Consider the following 18243-nt stretch of genomic DNA (forward strand, 5'->3'; position numbering starts at 1 on the left):
TGAGGATCTGCATTGCCCAGGTCATACATTGTCTCAAGTCACATTTGTTTGATGTATTGGTAACTTAAGACGACGTTACAACGATGCAGTTCTTCAGGAACTAGTGGGTTTTTTTAAATCGCAGAATGATTACGGCCCGATAACTTTTTGTACACATGCAGTGTGGGTCGACGATGCATGTTGATCAGACGGTTATGAACGACATTGTTGGCTATAAACTATGAACTATAAACTATTTTTTTTATTTCACCAGGTAAGGCCCACTTGAGCTATATCGCTCCTTTTTCAGAAGCGACCTGGCCACACGTGATAGCTCAACGAAGTGGCTTATCGCGTGGAAATGTATCGCAGCCAAATAGTCTCAACGCGTGTTTCTTAATGTGGAGGGAGGAGCCGGAGGAGCCGGAGAAAAAAATCCACGCGACCACGGGGAGAACATGCAAACTCCAAATACACAGCAGCAGGCGTCGGGGTCGGAATCGAACGCCGCGACCTCCTGCATACCAGGCGAGGTAGTTAACATCTCGCCACCGTGGCTATGAGACGGGGAGGCTGACGGGTGATGAGGTGCAGAGGGGAGCGACTTTGCGAGCGGCGTTAATGAGCCCGCGAGACGGTGAATATGTCGGGGTCATATACAGGGTGCTTCAAAAAAATGTTAACACTTACATGGGACTATCGTTTTTAATGAAAGAACAGATAATACTGGTAGGAACTACCTGGTTCCATCAGCCCACAGGGCATTATTGTGCCCGTCCGTCCGTCGTCCATCCAAAAATGGGAGGAGTGGGGCTGGGTGGAGAGGGGAGGGTGGGGAGGGGCTGGGTGGGGAGGGGTGGGGAGGGGCTGGGTGGGGAGGGTGGGGCTGGGTGGGGGGTGGGAGGGGTGGGGCTGGGTGGGGAGGGGCTGGTCACCCCGTGGTGCCCTTATAAAACTCAACGTTTAACCTACTCACGCCGGCTTGGGCCCGCCCTCACAGTCGGCCATATTTGCGGAATACACCACGCCGCCGTTGACCCTGGCCATTGACCGAGCAACCCAACGTTCCTACCAGCTCCCTCCGCAGGAATGTGTTACACTGCAACATGATAACAAATGTAATGTTAGTAGCTTCAAGTCAAAGAGTCTCCACTTGTTCGCCATCGTTGTCAACACGTGCCCGGAATCTTCTCCAGGTGGTCTCCAGCGCCCGGAGGCGCATTTCTCGTGGTGTCGTTGCAAATTCTCGGAAGTGTTCACATTTTTTTGAAGCACCCCCCTGTATATCAACCCCTGCGATGCACAGCACATGGAAACGTTGGGACGTCTCTGGGCCCAGCTTTGGCCCAACGATTCCGACCACTCACCAATGGTCGGCTTAACGTTACCGGGAAGACAGAGGCGGCTAATGTGTGAGCAGCGTTGGGTAGGGTTACTTTTTAAAAAGTAATCAATATCTCATGGTTGTCCTCACATTAACCCACGTGATAAGACTCCATCATTAGCACCCCTCCCCCTGCCCTACCACCCGTCAATTGTTCTTTTGACTCATTTTAGAAACATTCTTAACGACGAACAACGACCACAAGTAATCAACCGGGACAAGTTTACCGGAAGTAATCCGACGGCACGGTGAGTGGAGTAATCGTAGGGGGTTGCCGGCACGCGCCGGCCTGCTGGCAATCCGATTATAGCGGTTGTGGTGTGTGGGTTACGGTGTGAGGATGTTGATGGCGGTGATGGTGATCATGGTGGCGGCGGTGGTGATGGCCGTGGTGACGTTGATGTCGTTGTTGATGGCAGTGGTGATGGTGATGGTGGTGTTGTGGTGATGGTGGCGTTGCGATGGCAATGGTACTGATGCGGTGGTACTGGTGGTGGTGGTGGCGGCGATAGCAATTGGGATAACGGTGGCGGTGTTGGCAGTGGCAGTGAGAGCGGTGACGGTGGTGGTGATGTGTCGGTAGTGGTCGTGTTGGTGGTGCTGGTGGATGATGTGTTGGTAAGGTTTGGCGGTGCTGCTGGTAGCGATAGCAATTATAATAATGTTGGTATTGGCAGTGGCAGTGAGAGCGGTGACGGTGGTTGTGATGATGCGTCAGCAGTGGCCACGATGATGCGTTGATACTGGTCGTGTTGGTGGTGCTGGTGGCGTTGGTTTTGCTGGTGGGTGGCGGTGGTGTTGGCAATGGCCGTGTTGGTGGTGCTGGTGGTGGTGTCGGCAGTGGCAGTGAAAGCGGTGATGGTGGCAGTGGTGTATCGATAGTGTTCAGCGATCGTGTTAGCGGTGCTGGTGGTGCTGGTGGTGCTGGTGGTGTTGCTGGTGGTGTTGCTGGTGGTGGTGCTGGTGGTGCTGGTGGTGCTGGTGGTGGTGCTGGTGGTGCTGGTGGTGCTGGCAGTGTTGGTGGTGGTGGTGGTGCTGGTGGTGTTGGTGGTGGTGCTGCTGGTGGTGCTGGTAGTGCTGGTGGTGCTGGTGGTGTTGGTGGTGCTGGTGGTGCTGGTGGTGGCGGTGGTGGTGTCATCAGTAGTCGTAGGGGTGGCGACTGTGTGGGCCGCGGGCCGCGTAGTAGGCGTCGTGCACGCCCTCTTGGTCGGCGTTGTCCTGCCGGCGGAATCGCCCGTCCACCCACACGCCCGGCACCCCCAGCTCCTCCATCATGCGCATGTAGCGGTCCTGGTATTCGCGCATGCGCTCGTACTGCTGCTCGGCGTCGCGCGGTTGGAAGAGGGAGGGAGGGAGGGAGAGACGCAACAGCAGCAGGAATAATTAACAGCAGCCGGATTCACGACAACGGCGGCAGCAGCAACAGCATCATCGACGGCGGTGAGAGCGCCACCCGTCGCGACGCTGCCGTCTCACTCACTAGCTGCTGGTACTCGTGGTAGGGGTTGTAGCTGCGCGAGCTGGAGTACGGGTTGTACTCGTTGCTGTAAGGGTCGCGGTGGTCTCCGTACGAGTCCTGGTGACCGCCATAGCCGTCCTGGTGACCTTCGTGGGATCCCCGCTGACCCCCGTAGGGGTCGTAGGACTCCTGCTGCCGCCGCCTCTCCTCCTCCTCCTCCTGTCGCCGATCCTCCTCTTCCGCGCGCGCGCGATCTTCTTGGCCGTAGTGGCCGCCGCCGCCGCCCCTGCGCGACTCGTCGTCATGGTCGGGCTCGCCGTAGTCCTGGCCCCTGTCTTGTCCGTCATCGTCGTCTTCACGATGACCTCCGCCCCGCTCTTGCTGCTCCTCCTCCTCCTCCTCCTCCCTGCCCCCGTGCCTCTCAGACTCACTGCAACATCGGGGGAGGAGATCGAGAGGGACCGGGGTTGGGGTGTCAACTCGGTCTTGAATTTTCAAGCCTTTTTAGGTTTTTTTAACAAGGCCCTCCGTTAATTAGAAAATACACTCCGCAATGTAATTTCCCTGGTAAGTATCGATGCACTTTGAGGCCACATGAAGTGTCGAAACACCCGCTGGCAGGAGGTCACGGGGACAGACCCAGCAGGGCCACACTGGCGAGATGTTAACTACCTCACCTGGTATACAGGAGGTCGTGGGTTTCATCCCGACCCTGACACCTGCTGTATATTTGGAGTTTGCGGTGTCTCACTCCCCATGGTCACGAGGGTTATCATCCAGGCCCTCCGGTTTTCCCCTCCACATTTAGAAGAGTATTTGGCTGCTATAAATTCCCACGTGATAAGCCACTTCGTTGAGCTATCGCTTGTGACGGCGCTTCTGAAAAAGCAGCACACAGCTCAGTGGGACCTTACCTGATGAAACAAAATTAACAAAATAGGCGGAACGAGATGACCGGCCGATGCACCACCACCTGTGCCCCCCCCCCCCCCCCCCCTTGTGCCAACCTGCTGGGCAGGCCTGGCTCCACTGGCTCGGCAGGACCCACGGGGTAGAACTTGGGCGCCAGGACCCCGTCCATCTCCGGCGGGGCCTGCGGAGGGTCTCCCCCGGCCCCCTCCGTGTCAGAGGCCTCCTCCTCCGCCGGCTGCCTCTTCATGCGCTGCAGGCCAAGCTGACAAGACGAGAGGGGCGGCGGGCCCGTCGCTATCGGCATCACAATATTGATTTATACTGGAGGAATCAGATGAGCTACGAAGCTCTGTTTTTCGCAGGTGTCCAGCCAGGGGCAGCAACAACGAGGCCCCGGCGCATCGCCTTTAATTATTAAACTCAGAATGAATAATGTGATGCACTCCTGGTTAATATTGTAAGCTGCCAAGTATAAGTGCCTTTTGTTTTTTTTTCTTATTTATTTTTAAGCATCTCCCCACGATTCTTTGGCGCCTTTTCAGGTTTAGTTTTACTTGCCGATGTCGCACGCTTCTATGAAGTTAACAGAAAACTTTCGGTGAAGTTGATTAAATCTCAAAAGGTCGGCTCACCTCCTTTCCCTGCGGGGTCAGCAGTTGACGGAGCGCGTTCTTCGGACGTGCAGCTGCTGCAATCAGAACGTCAACAACAACGACAGTGTCAGCTCGTAACGTCACACAGTGGTCGCTCACTCTCTGGGCGCGTGGGTGGGGTGGGTGGGGTGGGTGGGGTGGGTGGAGTGGGTGGGGTGCGTGGGGTGGGTGGGGTGCGTGGGGTGCGTGGGGTGGGGTGGGGTGGGTGGGGTGCGTGGGGTGGGTGGGGTGCGTGGGGTGCGTGGGGTGGGGTGGGTGGGGTGGGTGGGGTGCGTGGGGTGCGTGGGTGGGGTGGGTGGGGTGGGTGGGGTGGGTGGGGTGGGTGGAGTGGGTGGGGTGAGTGGGGTGCGTGGGGTGAGTGGGGTGCGTGGGGTGGGGTGGGTGGGGTGCGTGGGGTGGGTGGGGTGCGTGGGGTGCGTGGGGTGGGGTGGGGTGGGTGGGGTGCGTGGGGTGGGTGGGGTGCGTGGGGTGCGTGGGGTGGGGTGGGTGGGGTGGGTGGGGTGCGTGGGGTGCGTGGGTGGGGTGGGTGGGGTGGGTGGGGTGGGTGGAGTGGGTGGGGTGAGTGGGGTGCGTGGGGTGAGTGGGGTGCGTGGGGTGGGGTGGGTGGGGTGCGTGGGGTGCGTGGGGTGCGTGGGGTGGGGTGGGGTGGGTGGGGTGGGTGGGGTGGGTGGGGTGCGTGGGGTGCGTGGGTGGGGTGGGTGGGGTGGGTGGGGTGGGTGGGGTGGGTGGAGTGGGTGGGGTGCGTGGGGTGGGTGGGGTGCGTGGGGTGCGTGGGGTGAGTGGGGTGGGGTGGGTGGGTGGTTTGCGTGGTGTGTGGGCTAGTGCATGGGTAGGTTGGAGCAGTGGTCAGCGCGCTGCGCTACGAACCCGGCAGCGTCGGGTTTCGATTCTTGCTCACGGTCAACAGCAGTGAAGGTTATGTGAACCGGTCTTGGGCCTCCCCTAGGTCGACTCAGCCTCAAATGAGTACCCGGTGCGATGTGTAAAGATTGCCACTAAGGAAACAAGGGCGGCCGTGCCGGCCTTTATAGGTGCTCGCTGACAGCACTTGCCCCTACAGTCTGTTAAGGCTATATGGGGGATCTTTGTTTTTGTTGGTGGGTGTGTGCGCATGGGTTGGAACGTGGGTGGATGGGTGCGTGGGTTGGTGCGTGGGTAAGTGTGGGTGCGTGGGTGTGTGGATGGGTGCGATTGCATGGGTTGGTGTGTGGGTGCCTGTGGGTGGGCACGTCGGTGCGCGGGTGGCGGTGTGTGTGTGTGGGTGTGTATGTGGGTGGGTGTGTGGGTTGGTGTGTGGGTGGGTGCGCGGGTGGGCGTGTGGGTGGGCGTGTGGGTGGGCGTGTGGGTGGGTGCGCGTGTGGGTGGGTGTGTGGGTGGGTGCGTGGGTGGATGCGTGTGTGGGTGTGTGGGTGTGTGCGCGGGTGTGTGGGTGGGTGTGCGGGTGGGAGCTCGGGTGGGTGTGTGGGTGCGTGCGCGGTTGGATCTCAAATTCACCCAACTGTGAGACAAACCAACCGAACGGCTGAACGCCTCCCTAACAGCTGCCCTCCATTGGCCGCAGGGGAAGTGAGAGTGGGGGGACCTGCCTTTGCGCGCCGCCCCGTGCTGGCGTCGTGGCAGCGGTGCTCCCTGCACGAGCTCCGCTGCAACAGAGATGCGAAGGGCACAGTTCGATTCAGGATCACAGTCACCGGACTAACGAGCGGAGATTTCATCGGACGCATTCCCGGTCGTTCGCGTCACTTCGTGTGAAAGCGGTGCGGCTCTGGCAACGCTTGCTCACGCCACTGCGAGCGGGATGATCTCCACTAGAGGGGGTTCTAGAAGGAAGGATGGCAAGACAAGAAACAGGATATGAACCAGGTCAAGAAACACGGATAGAGAGTGAGTGCAGACCCTGGCAATTCCACATTCCTCGTAAGAGAAAACCACGGATAGAGAGTGAGTGCAGGCATTGGCAACTCCACATTCCTATGAAGAGAGCCAGTCACACCAACACACAACAACAACATTATTATTATTTTAACCCGAGCCTGCTATATGGAGCCACTGAATGGAATTTATTACAATTGTTGGACACAGTCGGGGGGGGGATAGAGAGAGGGAATGTGGAAGGGGTTGGGCATTGGGGTAGAGTGGAGAGGGAGGAGAGGCCTTATTACGTAACTTGGCCGGTCTAACAGTGGGACCCACTGTGCGTTCGAAAAGTCCATGACCGGACAAAGAGGGGGCCGCCACTACAGGAAAGGAATACCAGCGCTGTGAACATACTTTGTAAAAAATGAATAAACCTACCGTTGTAGTGATAAACAACCTAATGGCGTCGAATGGCGGGTGTTTGGAATAATATTCGTCGAGTGAAGACCGTGGAAAAACAAGTTGGACAAGCCGCACACTCAGCACACCTGGGCTCTGGGCTCTCAGAGCCGTCCGCGTGTCCCTACAGCTGGAGAATCACTCACGGGGAGAGGGGGGGGGGGCTGTCCTCGTGGTTGTGAGCCGTGAGTGGAGCGAGGAGCCAGACGGGGAGTTCTTCCAGACTGGGATGATAGCCTCGGGACAGCGATGATGACGATGGTGGTTGTGGCGATGATGATGGTGGTGGTGGTGATGACGTTGGTGGTTGTGATGACGATGACGGTAGTGGTGATGACGATGGTGGTTGTGATGACGATGATGGTGGTGATGATGATGGCGATGGTGGTGGTGATGACGATGGTGGTGGTGGAATTGATGTTGGTGGTTGTGATGACGATGGTAGTGATGAAGATGATGGCTGTGATGGTTGTGATGATGATGACGATGACGACGACGACGATGATGATGGTGGTGATGACGACGTACCACGTGCACTTCAAGGGAGCCACGTAGAGAAATAACCACAGCTTGGAGGACAAAAGCCCGCTCACGACTCTGTGTGTGTGTGTGTCAGCGCACAGACTCGTATGTCACCGCACGTACGCGGCTCGCACGCATGTGGAAGCACTCAGCCCACGATGCTCAGCAACAAATTACCCTGTCCAATGTAAGCAGAGGGAGTTGATTTATATATTTATGCGAAAAAGGGCCCTGTCTGCTCAATGTCCCCGGTGGAAAAAATGAGTCGCTGTGTTCAGACTCAAATAGGGGGTCTCGCTTTGGGTTCAGTGTGTCACGTGTCACTTTTAATATGGCCTGCAGCCGGGCGATGTTGATATAAATGCGGAACGAAACTGTGTTTGCGTACAATATTACGTAATTATCGACTTTAATTTTTGTTTATTCGCTGTCTGTAAAAGTTTGCACTCGAGCGACGTGTCGACCATGTTCTTGGTTCTTTCGGTAAAGTCACGTAGAAGGGAAATAATAAAATAATATAAATGTAAAACAATCAAAATTCTCACGACGTTTCGACTGCAACACAAGCAATCGTCATCAGGTGTGAAATCCACAGCAAAAAAAAAACGTCGTGAGAATTTTAATTGTTTAATATTTTTATTATTTTATTATTTCCCTTCTACGTGACTTTACCGAAAGAACCAAGAATATGAATCCCTGCAGTCACGAAAGCTTTCAATCAAAAGACGTGTCCACCCTTTAAAACAGAAACCAAGAATATGAATCCCTGCAGTCACGAAATCTTTCAATCAAAAGACGTGTCCACTCTTTAAAACAGAAACCATGAATATGAATCCCTGCAGTCACGAAATCTTTCAATCAAAAGACGTGTCCACTCTTTAAAACAGAAACCAAGAATATGAATCCCTGCAGTCACGAAATCTTTCAATCAAAAGACGTGTCCACTCTTTAAAACAGAAACCAAGAATATGAATCCCTGCAGTCACGAAATCTTTCAATCAAAAGACGTGTCCACCCTTTAAAACAGAAACCAAGAATATGAATCCCTGCAGTCACGAAAGCTTTAAATCAAAACACGTGTCCACTCTTTAAAACAGAAACCATGAATATGAATCCCTGCAGTCACGAAAGCTTTAAATCAAAACACGTGTCCACCCTTCAAACAGAAACCAAGAATATGAATCCCTGCAGTCACAAAAGCTTTAAATCAAAACACGTGTCCACCCTTTAAAACAGAAACTTGCAGGCCGAAGACAAAACCACCCCCCGCCGCCCCCCCCATCTCTCCCTGTCCCCCCACCCACCCACCCCCCCAACGTCTTGGATGCGCCACTGACCAGGGATCAACGTGGAGAAGAGCACCAGGAAGGCGACGAGAATCACCGAGGGCACCTCCATTGTCGGCCGTCCGGTGATGCTGGAACCTTCGTGACCGCACCTGCGGTGAACAACGTCGACTTGCTGCTACATCGTCACTCGCAAGGGCCCCCCCCCTCCCCCCAAACTGGGCACATTTATTAATGTATTTTCAGTGGTTTACAATAAAGATGAAAACTATATGAATAATATACACCCGCAATGCACGAGTCAAATTTTGCCCACGCCAACCGCAAACCCTGATCATTATACATTCTCATCATCATGAAATGAATACCAGTTCTAGCATCGGTTGTCTTATGGAATCCGGACTGGTCCACGCCATAGGAATGTGGAATTTCCACCACTGGCTCGGGGCCACCAATGTCGACGAGGGCCACCGCACGTGATGCTGCTCGGGATTCGGTTTCTGGCTACGCTTCTAATCGTGCCATGAGTTGGTTGAAATATTCAAACGCTTCTACCAGATTTGTCGTTGGCGTCGTGTGAACGGTCAGACGAGGATCCCCAGTGCCCTGCAAGCAGGGGGAGTTCCCTGGCCGCCCTCCTGGTGGCCAACGCTACGAGTTGGGGGGGGATGGGGGGGGGGGCCTTGACAACCACCGTGAGATTATAACGTGGGACCTTTTTTTGCCAGAATCAAAGCACGAAACGAAACGGCGTTTCATCCGTGTGGAAGTTTACAGCGCCCAGACACTCTAGACACGTGTTTCTAATATTGTCTTTATATAGCCTCTTGCATTATATGTACCTACATAACACTGTGCCAAAGTCAAGTCTGCAACTATATATCAATGGGTCTGTGTAGAAGGCAGCGGGTTTCTATACAAATCTGTGTAACATCGACAGGCCTTTGGGCAAGTCCATTGACTCCCTTGCTTACATTTCATCAAACCTCCAGGTATTAAAAAAATAAAAATACTGTAGAAGTTACCCTTTCTGGCAGGTGTTAAGATGTTCAAACACCAAATAGAAACCTTTTCGCGAGGAATCGAGCGTAAAACAACACCGCCGCCACTTGTTTTCAATGATGCGACTAGTCTAGAGGATTTAATTTTTCAATTTAAAGCTTTCGTGACTGCAGGGATTCATCTTCTTGGTTCTTTCGGTAAAGTCACGTAGAAGGGAAATAATAAAAATAAAACAAATAAAACATAATAAAATACAATTCTCACTATTTAATTTTGTTTTGTTTTCATTATTTTATTATTTCCCTTCTACGTGACTTTACCGAAAGAACCAAGAAGATTTGATGCTGCTAATCCTGCATAATGCACGGGCATAATATGACTTTGAAACCCCCCGCCCACCTCCTACGCATTTCACAAGTAGTACTAATCCCTTATCTGCATTTTTCATAAATATGCAAAATTACTCTTGAAATGCAAATTCTTTTGTCAAGGCGCTCTTCCCCCTTCAACCCAGCTTTATTATACGCTCCAAGCCTGGTGGTGTTCATTCAGACGCCGTCTTCTCGACAGACCTGTTCTTCACCTGAGGACGGCTGCTTGCGTTGTGGCCGAAACGTGGTGAGAATTATTTTATTATGTTTTATTTTTATTATTGTATTACTTCCCTTCTACGTGACTTTACCGAAAGAACCAAGAAGATGAACGAAGAAGATGACTCTAGAGGAGCCGTGATTTACGAACCTCGACACGACCATGCGATACAACATCAAATATTGGAGGGGCCCCCACCTGACCGACGGCCTCACCCCGTGAGCTGATTAATTATAAATGCCGCTACTACGTGCAGCACGCCGATCTGCATGCTTCACGTTGTCTGCAGAGACAGGGAGGGAGGCAGAGCGATTATCTGGTGGCCACGAAGCGATGGGAACCGCGAGCTTTTGGGGGAGGCTCGGCAACTCTGTGACTAAAAATGTTCCAAATGCCGAAACTATTTTTCCGTAACCCCCCACCCCGCTCCGCAGCGACCCCCTTCCGATCTCATTCCTCAAGCAGCATCGATGCCTCCATCCGTGCCGAGGTGATCTGGGACGAGAGCGGACTGTGTTTCCTCTCCTCATCCACCACCACACTGTTCAAGCAGTCCCACACTGCAAGTCACACCACCACCACTACAACACGCACCCTCCAACTCACCCACGCCGCACATACGAACTCACACAACACTCACATCGCACTCACATCACACAAACTCACACTCACTCACATCGCACACACGCTCACACTTACACACTCACATCGCACACTCACCCGCCGACTCGTCCACTCCCTCGTCCACACAATCACCCGCTCACTCACCCGCTCACTCACCCGCACACTCACCCGCCCACTCACCCGCACACTCACATGGTACACTCACCCGCCGACTCGCCCACTCCCTCGCCCACACAATCAGCCGCTCACTCACCCGCCCACTCACCCGCACACTCACCCGCCCACTCACCCGCACACTCACCCGCCCACTCCCTCGCCCACTCACCTGCATACTCACCCGCTCACTCACCCGCCCACTCCCCGCCCACCCACTCACCCGCCCACTCACCACCCTGTGGACCACAATCCAACGTCGCTTTCTGATCCTTCCCTAGCACCGCTCAAAATGTAAAAATTCCCTCCCGTCATCAAAATCTCCCCTCCCCCCCAAAACGTCTCAACAATCTTTTGTTCGGTTTAAGAAACGTCACTGGCTCCTTTTTTTGTTTTAACAAACACAACCCACTTAAACAAAAAGTATACAACGGCGAAGTTTACTGCTGACCAGCTCGGCGTCGTTGGGTTCCTCTTGGAGGCCTTCTCGTGCTCAAGAATCATCGATTATAAAACACAAAACAAAGACAAAGATCCCCCGTAATGGCACAACAGACTGCTGGGGCAAGTGCTGTTAGCGAGAGACCTATGAAGGCCGGCACGGCACACGGGGGGGTGGGTGGCCAACACCACGTCCGGCCGCCTTTGTCTCCCCAGTGGCGATGTTTTTACGCAACGCACAAGGTACTCATTTGAGGCTGAGTCGACCTAGCGGAGGCCCAGGACCGGTTCAGATAATCGTCACTGGTTGTATTGGCCGCGAGCGGGAATCGAATTGGGGTCTATAGGGTTCGTAGCGCAGCGCTCACCGCCACACCACCGCCCCCCCCACCCAGAGCCCCCCCCCCATCACAGCACGCAATGGAAATCGCCGTGAAAATTTAGAAAAAATGCGAGCGAAGAGGAGGAGGATGGGCAGAGCTCTGGGGGGATGGATGGGACTTTGATCAGAATGGGATCAGAGAAGTCTGGGGAGATTGGGGGTAGGGGGGGAGATCGGGGCTAGGGGGGGGAAGATCGGGGGGGGGGTATTTTGGGTGGCGTGGGGCGAGGAGGAGGAGGGGGATGAGACTTGAAAGGGTTTTTGGTATTCGCGGCTCTGGCTGCCGTCATGTGGGCAGCAGACAGAGAGGAGGTGAGGGCGGGTGGCAGGCTACAGCCACCCGTCCCAACAGTCTATGTAGACTGCACAGTATGCAATATATAGACTGTATAGTATATACTGTGTAGTATATATAGACTGTATTGCCACCTCTCACACGACTTTAATACACCAAGCCGATGTTATTATTTATCCAACGCCGAAACGTTGTGGCCGAAGCGTCGTGAGAATTGTATTTTATTAAGTTTAATTTTTATTATTTTATTATTTCCCTTCTACGTGACTTTACCGAAAGAACCAAGAAGATGAATCCCTGCAGTCACGAAAGCTTTAAATCGATATTTATCCACACTGGACACACACACACACGCACATGATATAAAACTCAACATATATCAAATAACTCCGTGCCCTACAAAGGACATCGGCGACGTTTCGGGCAATGGCCCTTCCTCGTAGCACAACATGCGCGAAAGAAGTTCAACATGCACGTGCTTAACAGCACCTCGACTCTTGTATTTAAACGTCGCCTATTGCTGGACACGCGTTTGCTTTGACACGGCACAAGATGCAGCCGTGGGGTGCTGTGAAGAGGGGTCATTGTCCAAAACGTCGCCTGTTGTATACTGTTACTTGTAAGGCCACAGCGTTGTTGACGAATGTGTTGAGTTTTGTTTGTTATTGTTATTTGTGTACCACTGGCAAAGCAGCAGCAGCAGAATTTAAGTTTGGTTTTGTGTGTGTGTCCCCGTCTGTGCCTGTGTCTCCGTGTCTCTCTCTGGGTGTCTCTGTGTCTCCGTGTCTCCCTCTGTTGTCTCTATGTCTTTCTGTGGGTGTCTCCGTGTCTCTCTCTGGGTGTCTCTGTGTCTCCGTGTCTCCCTCTGTTGTCTCTATGTCTTTCTGTGGGTGTCTCTGTGTCTCTCTGTGGGTGTCTCTGTGTCTCCGTGTCTAACTAACTGCAGTGTCTCGGTGACGCTGCTGTATGAAGTTAGACGAGTCGGCCCAACTCACCCTCAAATTAACCGGTTCGAACCGGTTGTATGCAACAAATTAACCAGAACCGAACCATTTTAACATGTGCCGAACCGTAATTATTTCAATCGGTTTTTGGTTCTACCGGAAACGAATCAGAAATAACGACGGTGACCGCGTAACCATGAAATCATGACAATGATTTGTCATTACGATGTTGATGATTGTATAGCACTTCTGTATTGTGATGATGATTGTGGCACTCCGATGGGTAACGATGAGTGTAGTACACCTTCGAAATGATGATGAATGTGCCATGAATATAAGATGGCGATGATGATCAGTGGAGTCGGTCATCTTTATTTAGCCAGTAGATGAACTAATACAAAACGAGACTGGCGAATTATCGAGGGCGACCTGGGTTACACCATGAAGGACACGTCAAGAACACGCAACGATTTGTTTTAAAAACATTTAAACGCAACAAATCTGGACCAAGTTTGACAATGATTTTACAAGTGCGTAGAAGGCTGAAATGTGACGCAGGCGAAATTTGCACTTGACAATTTGAGACGAACATTCGACAGTGACTCGTGGAACTCGCATGACATGATTCGAGTCAGCGACGTGTGTGGGATCATGTTGATGGTGGTGGTGATGATGGTGATGATGGTGATGATGGTGATGATAATGGTGGTGGTGATGATAGTGATGGTGGTGATGATGGTGGTGGTGATGATGGTGGTGGTGATGATGATGATGGTGGTGATGATGATGATGATGGTGGTGGTGGTGGTGGTGATGATGGTGGTGGTGGTGATGATGATGGTGGTGATGATGATGATGGTGGTGATGGTGGTGGTGGTGGTGATGATGATGGTGGTGATGATGATGATGGTGGTGATGATGATGATGATGGTGGTGGTGGTGATGATGATGATGGTGGTGATGATGATGGTGATGATGGTGGTGGTGATGATGATGATGTTGGTGATGATGATGGTGGTGATGGTGGTGGTGATGATGGTGGTGGTGATGATGGTGGTGGTGGTTATGATGATGATGGTGGTGATTATGATGGTGGTGGTTGTGGTGATGATGGTGATGATGGTGGTGATTATGATGGTGGTGATTATGATGGTGGTGGTTGTGGTGATGATGGTGATGATGGTGGTGATTATGATGGTGGTGATTATGATGGTGATGATGATGGTGATGATGGTGGTGATGATGGTGGTGGTGATGATGATGTTGGTGATGATGATGGTGGTGATGGTGGTTGTGGTGATGGTGGTGGTGATGATGATGGTGGTGATTATGATGGTGGTGATTATGATGGTGGTGGTTGTGGTGATGATGGTGATGATGGTGGTGATTATGATGATGGTGATTATGATGGTGATGATGATGGTGATGATGGTGGTGGTGATGATGGTGGTGGTGGTTATGATGATGATGGTGGTGATTATGATGGTGGTGGTTGTGGTGATGGTGGTGGTGATGATGATGGTGGTGATTATGATGGTGGTGATTATGATGGTGATGGTTGTGGTGATGATGGTGGTGGTGATGATTATGATGATGGTGGTGATTGCGGAGCGGCATTGTAGCAGTTAGTAGGCTGTGCTACGAACCCGGCGACCCGAGTTCGATTCCCGCTCACGGCCACCAACACCAGTGATCATATTCTTAGGTTACCTACGTGACTTTACCGAATAAACCTAAGAATATGATTCCTTGGAGTCACGAAAGCTTCAAATCTAGAATTAACACCAGTGATTGTGAACCGATCCTGGGCCTCCCCTAGGTCGACTCAGCCTCAAATGAGTACCTGGCGTATAAACATCGGGAGACAAAGGCGACCGGGCGTGGTGCTGGCTGGCACCTTCATAGGTGCTCGCAAACAGCACTTGCCCGAATCGTCTGTTAAGGCTATACGGGGGATCTTTGGTAGCGGTAATGGTGATGATGATGATGATGGTGACGGTGCTGTTCGGAGTGAGTCGTGAAGGCGGAGTGATCACGGAAGGTGAAGAAAGAGACGACCACTTTACCAGAGGTCCGCGTGTCCGTTCCGAGCTCCCGCAGATCAAGGTCTGAGTTCGTGTCCGGGTCAGTGGTGGGTGAGCGCGTGGGTGAGTTCGTGGGTGAGTTGATGGGTGAGTTCGTGGGTGAGGTGAGAGAGACGGAGAGACGCGGCAGAAAGTGAGAGCGGTCAGCCCGGTGGGTGAGAGTACTTGCCGACTGCAACTCCCCTTACACCCCCCCCCCCATTCTCTCTCCCCTCTCCCCTCCCCTCTCTCTCCTCCACCCTCGCTCTCCTACACCATCTCCCCCCTCTGCTCCCCTCTGCTCCCCTCTCTCTCCCCACCTCTTCCCATCGCCCAACTTTTTCCCTTCCCCCTCCTCCCCGTCTGTCCCTACCTCCTCCCCACTCTCGACTCCCCCCCCCCCAGACTCCACTCTCTCTCTCTCTCTCCTTCCTCTCTCTCGGCTCCTCTCAACCCCAATAACGCCGCATATCTTCCATCTCGCCCCCCTCCCTCCCTCCCAACCCACCACCTATCCCCGTCCAACTGCCCAAGGCTGCCTCCCATCTGGCATTCGTCGTAATGCGCGAGCGAGGCGGGGGTTAGAGATGAAGGGAGATATTGCGTGTGCGTGCGAGGAGAGCATTAGCCAGTGTGTTTGGGTTATTGTGGGGGCGCCGTGGTGGCTATGAGATGTTAACTACCTCGCCTGGTGTACAGGAGGTCGTGGGTTCGATCCCGATCCTGACGCCTGTTGCTGTATATTTGGAGTTTGCGTGTCTCTCTCTCTCTCTTATCATCATCATCACGGTGGCTAGGAGATGTTAACTACCTCGCCTGGAATACAGGAGAGGTCATGTCTTCGATCCCGATCCTGACGCCTGCTGCTGTATATTTGAAGTTTGTGTGTTCTCTGCGTGGTCGCGTGGATCTTTCTCCGGGTTCCTCAGATTTCCCCCTCCACATTTCGAATGAACATCATCACGCCTTTAGAGTGCCTGGCCGATAAACACAGCCACGCGACGAGCCACTTCGCCGATCTCTCATTCGTGACGGGCAGCTCGCTTCTGATAAACATCTACACAGCTCAGTGGGCAAATACCTCGGTAAAATAAAACACTGAGAGTCTGAATTAATTATGGAGATAATCCGCTGCCGTGCTGCGCCAGCGAAAGTTACGATCCATCCCCGTGCCATTGTTTCGCAAGAACAAAGTGTGGAATAGACACCACGTGCGTCGGTGTCATGGCGACATTAGTGACGTCACACGGCGACATTAGTGACGTTACACGGCGACATTAGTGACGTCACACGGCGACATTAGTGACGTTACACGGCGACATTAGTGACGTTACACGGCGACATTAGTGACGTTACACGGCAACATTAGTGACGTCACACGGCGACATTAGTGACGTTACACGGCGACATTTGTGACGTTACACGGCAACATTAGTGACGTCACACGGCGACATTTGTGACGTTACACGGCGACATTTGTGACGTTACACGGCAACATTAGTGACGTCACACGGCGACATTTGTGACGTTACACGGCGACATTAGTGACGTAACACGGCGACATTTGTGACGTAACACGGCGACATTAGTGACGTTACACGGCGACATTAGTGACGTTACACGGCGACATTAGTGACGTAACACGGCGACATTAGTGACGTTACACGGCGACATTAGTGACGTAACACGGCGACATTAGTGACGTAACACGGCGACATTTGTGACGTTACACGGCGACATTAGTGACGTAACACGGCGACATTAGTGACGTTACACGGCGACATTTGTGACGTTACACGGCGACATTAGTGACGTAACACGGCGACATTAGTGACGTTACACGGCGACATTAGTGACGTTACACGGCAACATTAGTGACGTAACACGGCGACATTAGTGACGTTACACGGCGACATTTGTGACGTTACACGGCGACATTAGTGACGTAACACGGCGACATTAGTGACGTTACACGGCGACATTAGTGACGTTACACGGCGACATTAGTGACGTAACACGGCGACATTAGTGACGTTACACGGCGACATTAGTGACGTTACACGGCGACATTAGTGACGTAACACGGCGACATTAGTGACGTTACACGGCGACATTAGTGACGTTACACGGCGACATTAGTGACGTAACACGGCGACATTAGTGACGTAACACGGCGACATTAGTGACGTTACACAGCGACATTAGTGACGTACACGGCGACATTAGTGACGTAACACGGCGACATTAGTGACGTTACACGGCGACATTTGTGACGTTACACGGCGACATTAGTGACGTAACACGGCGACATTAGTGACGTAACACGGCGACATTAGTGACGTTACACGGCGACATTAGTGACGTAACACGGCGACATTAGTGACGTTACACGGCGACATTAGTGACGTAACACGGCGACATTAGTGACGTTACACGGCGACATTTGTGACGTTACACGGCGACATTAGTGACGTAACACGGCGACATTAGTGACGTTACACGGCGACATTAGTGACGTTTCACGGCGACATTTGTGACGTTACACGGCGACATTAGTGACGTAACACGGCGACATTAGTGACGTTACACGGCGACATTAGTGACGTTACACGGCGACATTAGTGACGTAACACGGCGACATTAGTGACGTTACACGGCGACATTAGTGACGTTACACGGCGACATTAGTGACGTAACACGGCGACATTTGTGACGTTACACGGCGACATTAGTGACGTTACACGGCGACATTAGTGACGTTACACGGCGACATTAGTGACGTAACACGGCGACATTAGTGACGTTACACGGCGACATTAGTGACGTTACACGGCGACATTAGTGACGTAACACGGCGACATTAGTGACGTTACACGGCGACATTAGTGACGTTACTCGGCGACATTAGTGACGTAACACGGCGACATTAGTGACGTAACACGGCGACATTAGTGACGTTACACAGCGACATTAGTGACGTACACGGCGACATTAGTGACGTAACACGGCGACATTAGTGACGTTACACGGCGACATTTGTGACGTTACACGGCGACATTAGTGACGTAACACGGCGACATTAGTGACGTAACACGGCGACATTAGTGACGTTACACGGCGACATTAGTGACGTAACACGGCGACATTAGTGACGTTACACGGCGACATTAGTGACGTAACACGGCGACATTAGTGACGTTACACGGCGACATTTGTGACGTTACACGGCGACATTAG

The 18243-nt window shown here is 52.8% G+C and overlaps 1 protein-coding gene across 2 annotated transcripts; it reads right to left on the minus strand.

The window, feature by feature from the left end:
- Nucleotides 1-1568: 1568 nt before the first annotated feature.
- Nucleotides 1569-15206, minus strand: LOC144732580 (uncharacterized). Of its 2 annotated transcripts, none has more exons than XM_078614029.1 (7): nucleotides 15010-15206; nucleotides 8563-8663; nucleotides 5974-6030; nucleotides 4367-4422; nucleotides 3830-3996; nucleotides 2844-3252; nucleotides 1569-2680 (listed from the first exon to the last, which is right to left on the minus strand). In XM_078614029.1, exons 2-7 carry the CDS (start codon nucleotides 8621-8623, stop codon nucleotides 2501-2503), a joined length of 930 nt encoding a protein of 309 aa, XP_078470155.1. In that variant the 5' UTR covers nucleotides 8624-8663; nucleotides 15010-15206; the 3' UTR covers nucleotides 1569-2500. The 2 variants fall into 2 exon arrangements, with proteins under 2 accessions (XP_078470155.1, XP_078470154.1); XM_078614028.1 differs by lacking the exon at nucleotides 15010-15206 and adding an exon at nucleotides 10255-10377.
- Between the last annotated feature and the right edge of the window lie 3037 nt (nucleotides 15207-18243).

The sequence above is a fragment of the Lampetra planeri genome, chromosome 43 (assembly GCF_965212315.1).
Source record: "Lampetra planeri chromosome 43, kcLamPlan1.2.h2, whole genome shotgun sequence".
In the NCBI taxonomy this organism is placed as follows: domain Eukaryota; kingdom Metazoa; phylum Chordata; class Hyperoartia; order Petromyzontiformes; family Petromyzontidae; genus Lampetra; species Lampetra planeri.

Excerpts from the sequence above, each read along its gene's own strand:
- LOC144732580 (XM_078614028.1), bottom strand. The coding sequence starts at position 10,280 with ATGTTGTATCGCATGGTCGTGTCGAG. Across the intron at positions 6,031-8,562 it reads CTTCTCCACGTTGATCCCTG|CGGAGCTCGTGCAGGGAGCA; the intron begins GTCAGTGGCGCA and ends TCTCTGTTGCAG. Across the intron at positions 3,253-3,829 it reads GAGCCAGGCCTGCCCAGCAG|TGAGTCTGAGAGGCACGGGG; the intron begins GTTGGCACAAGG and ends CCGATGTTGCAG.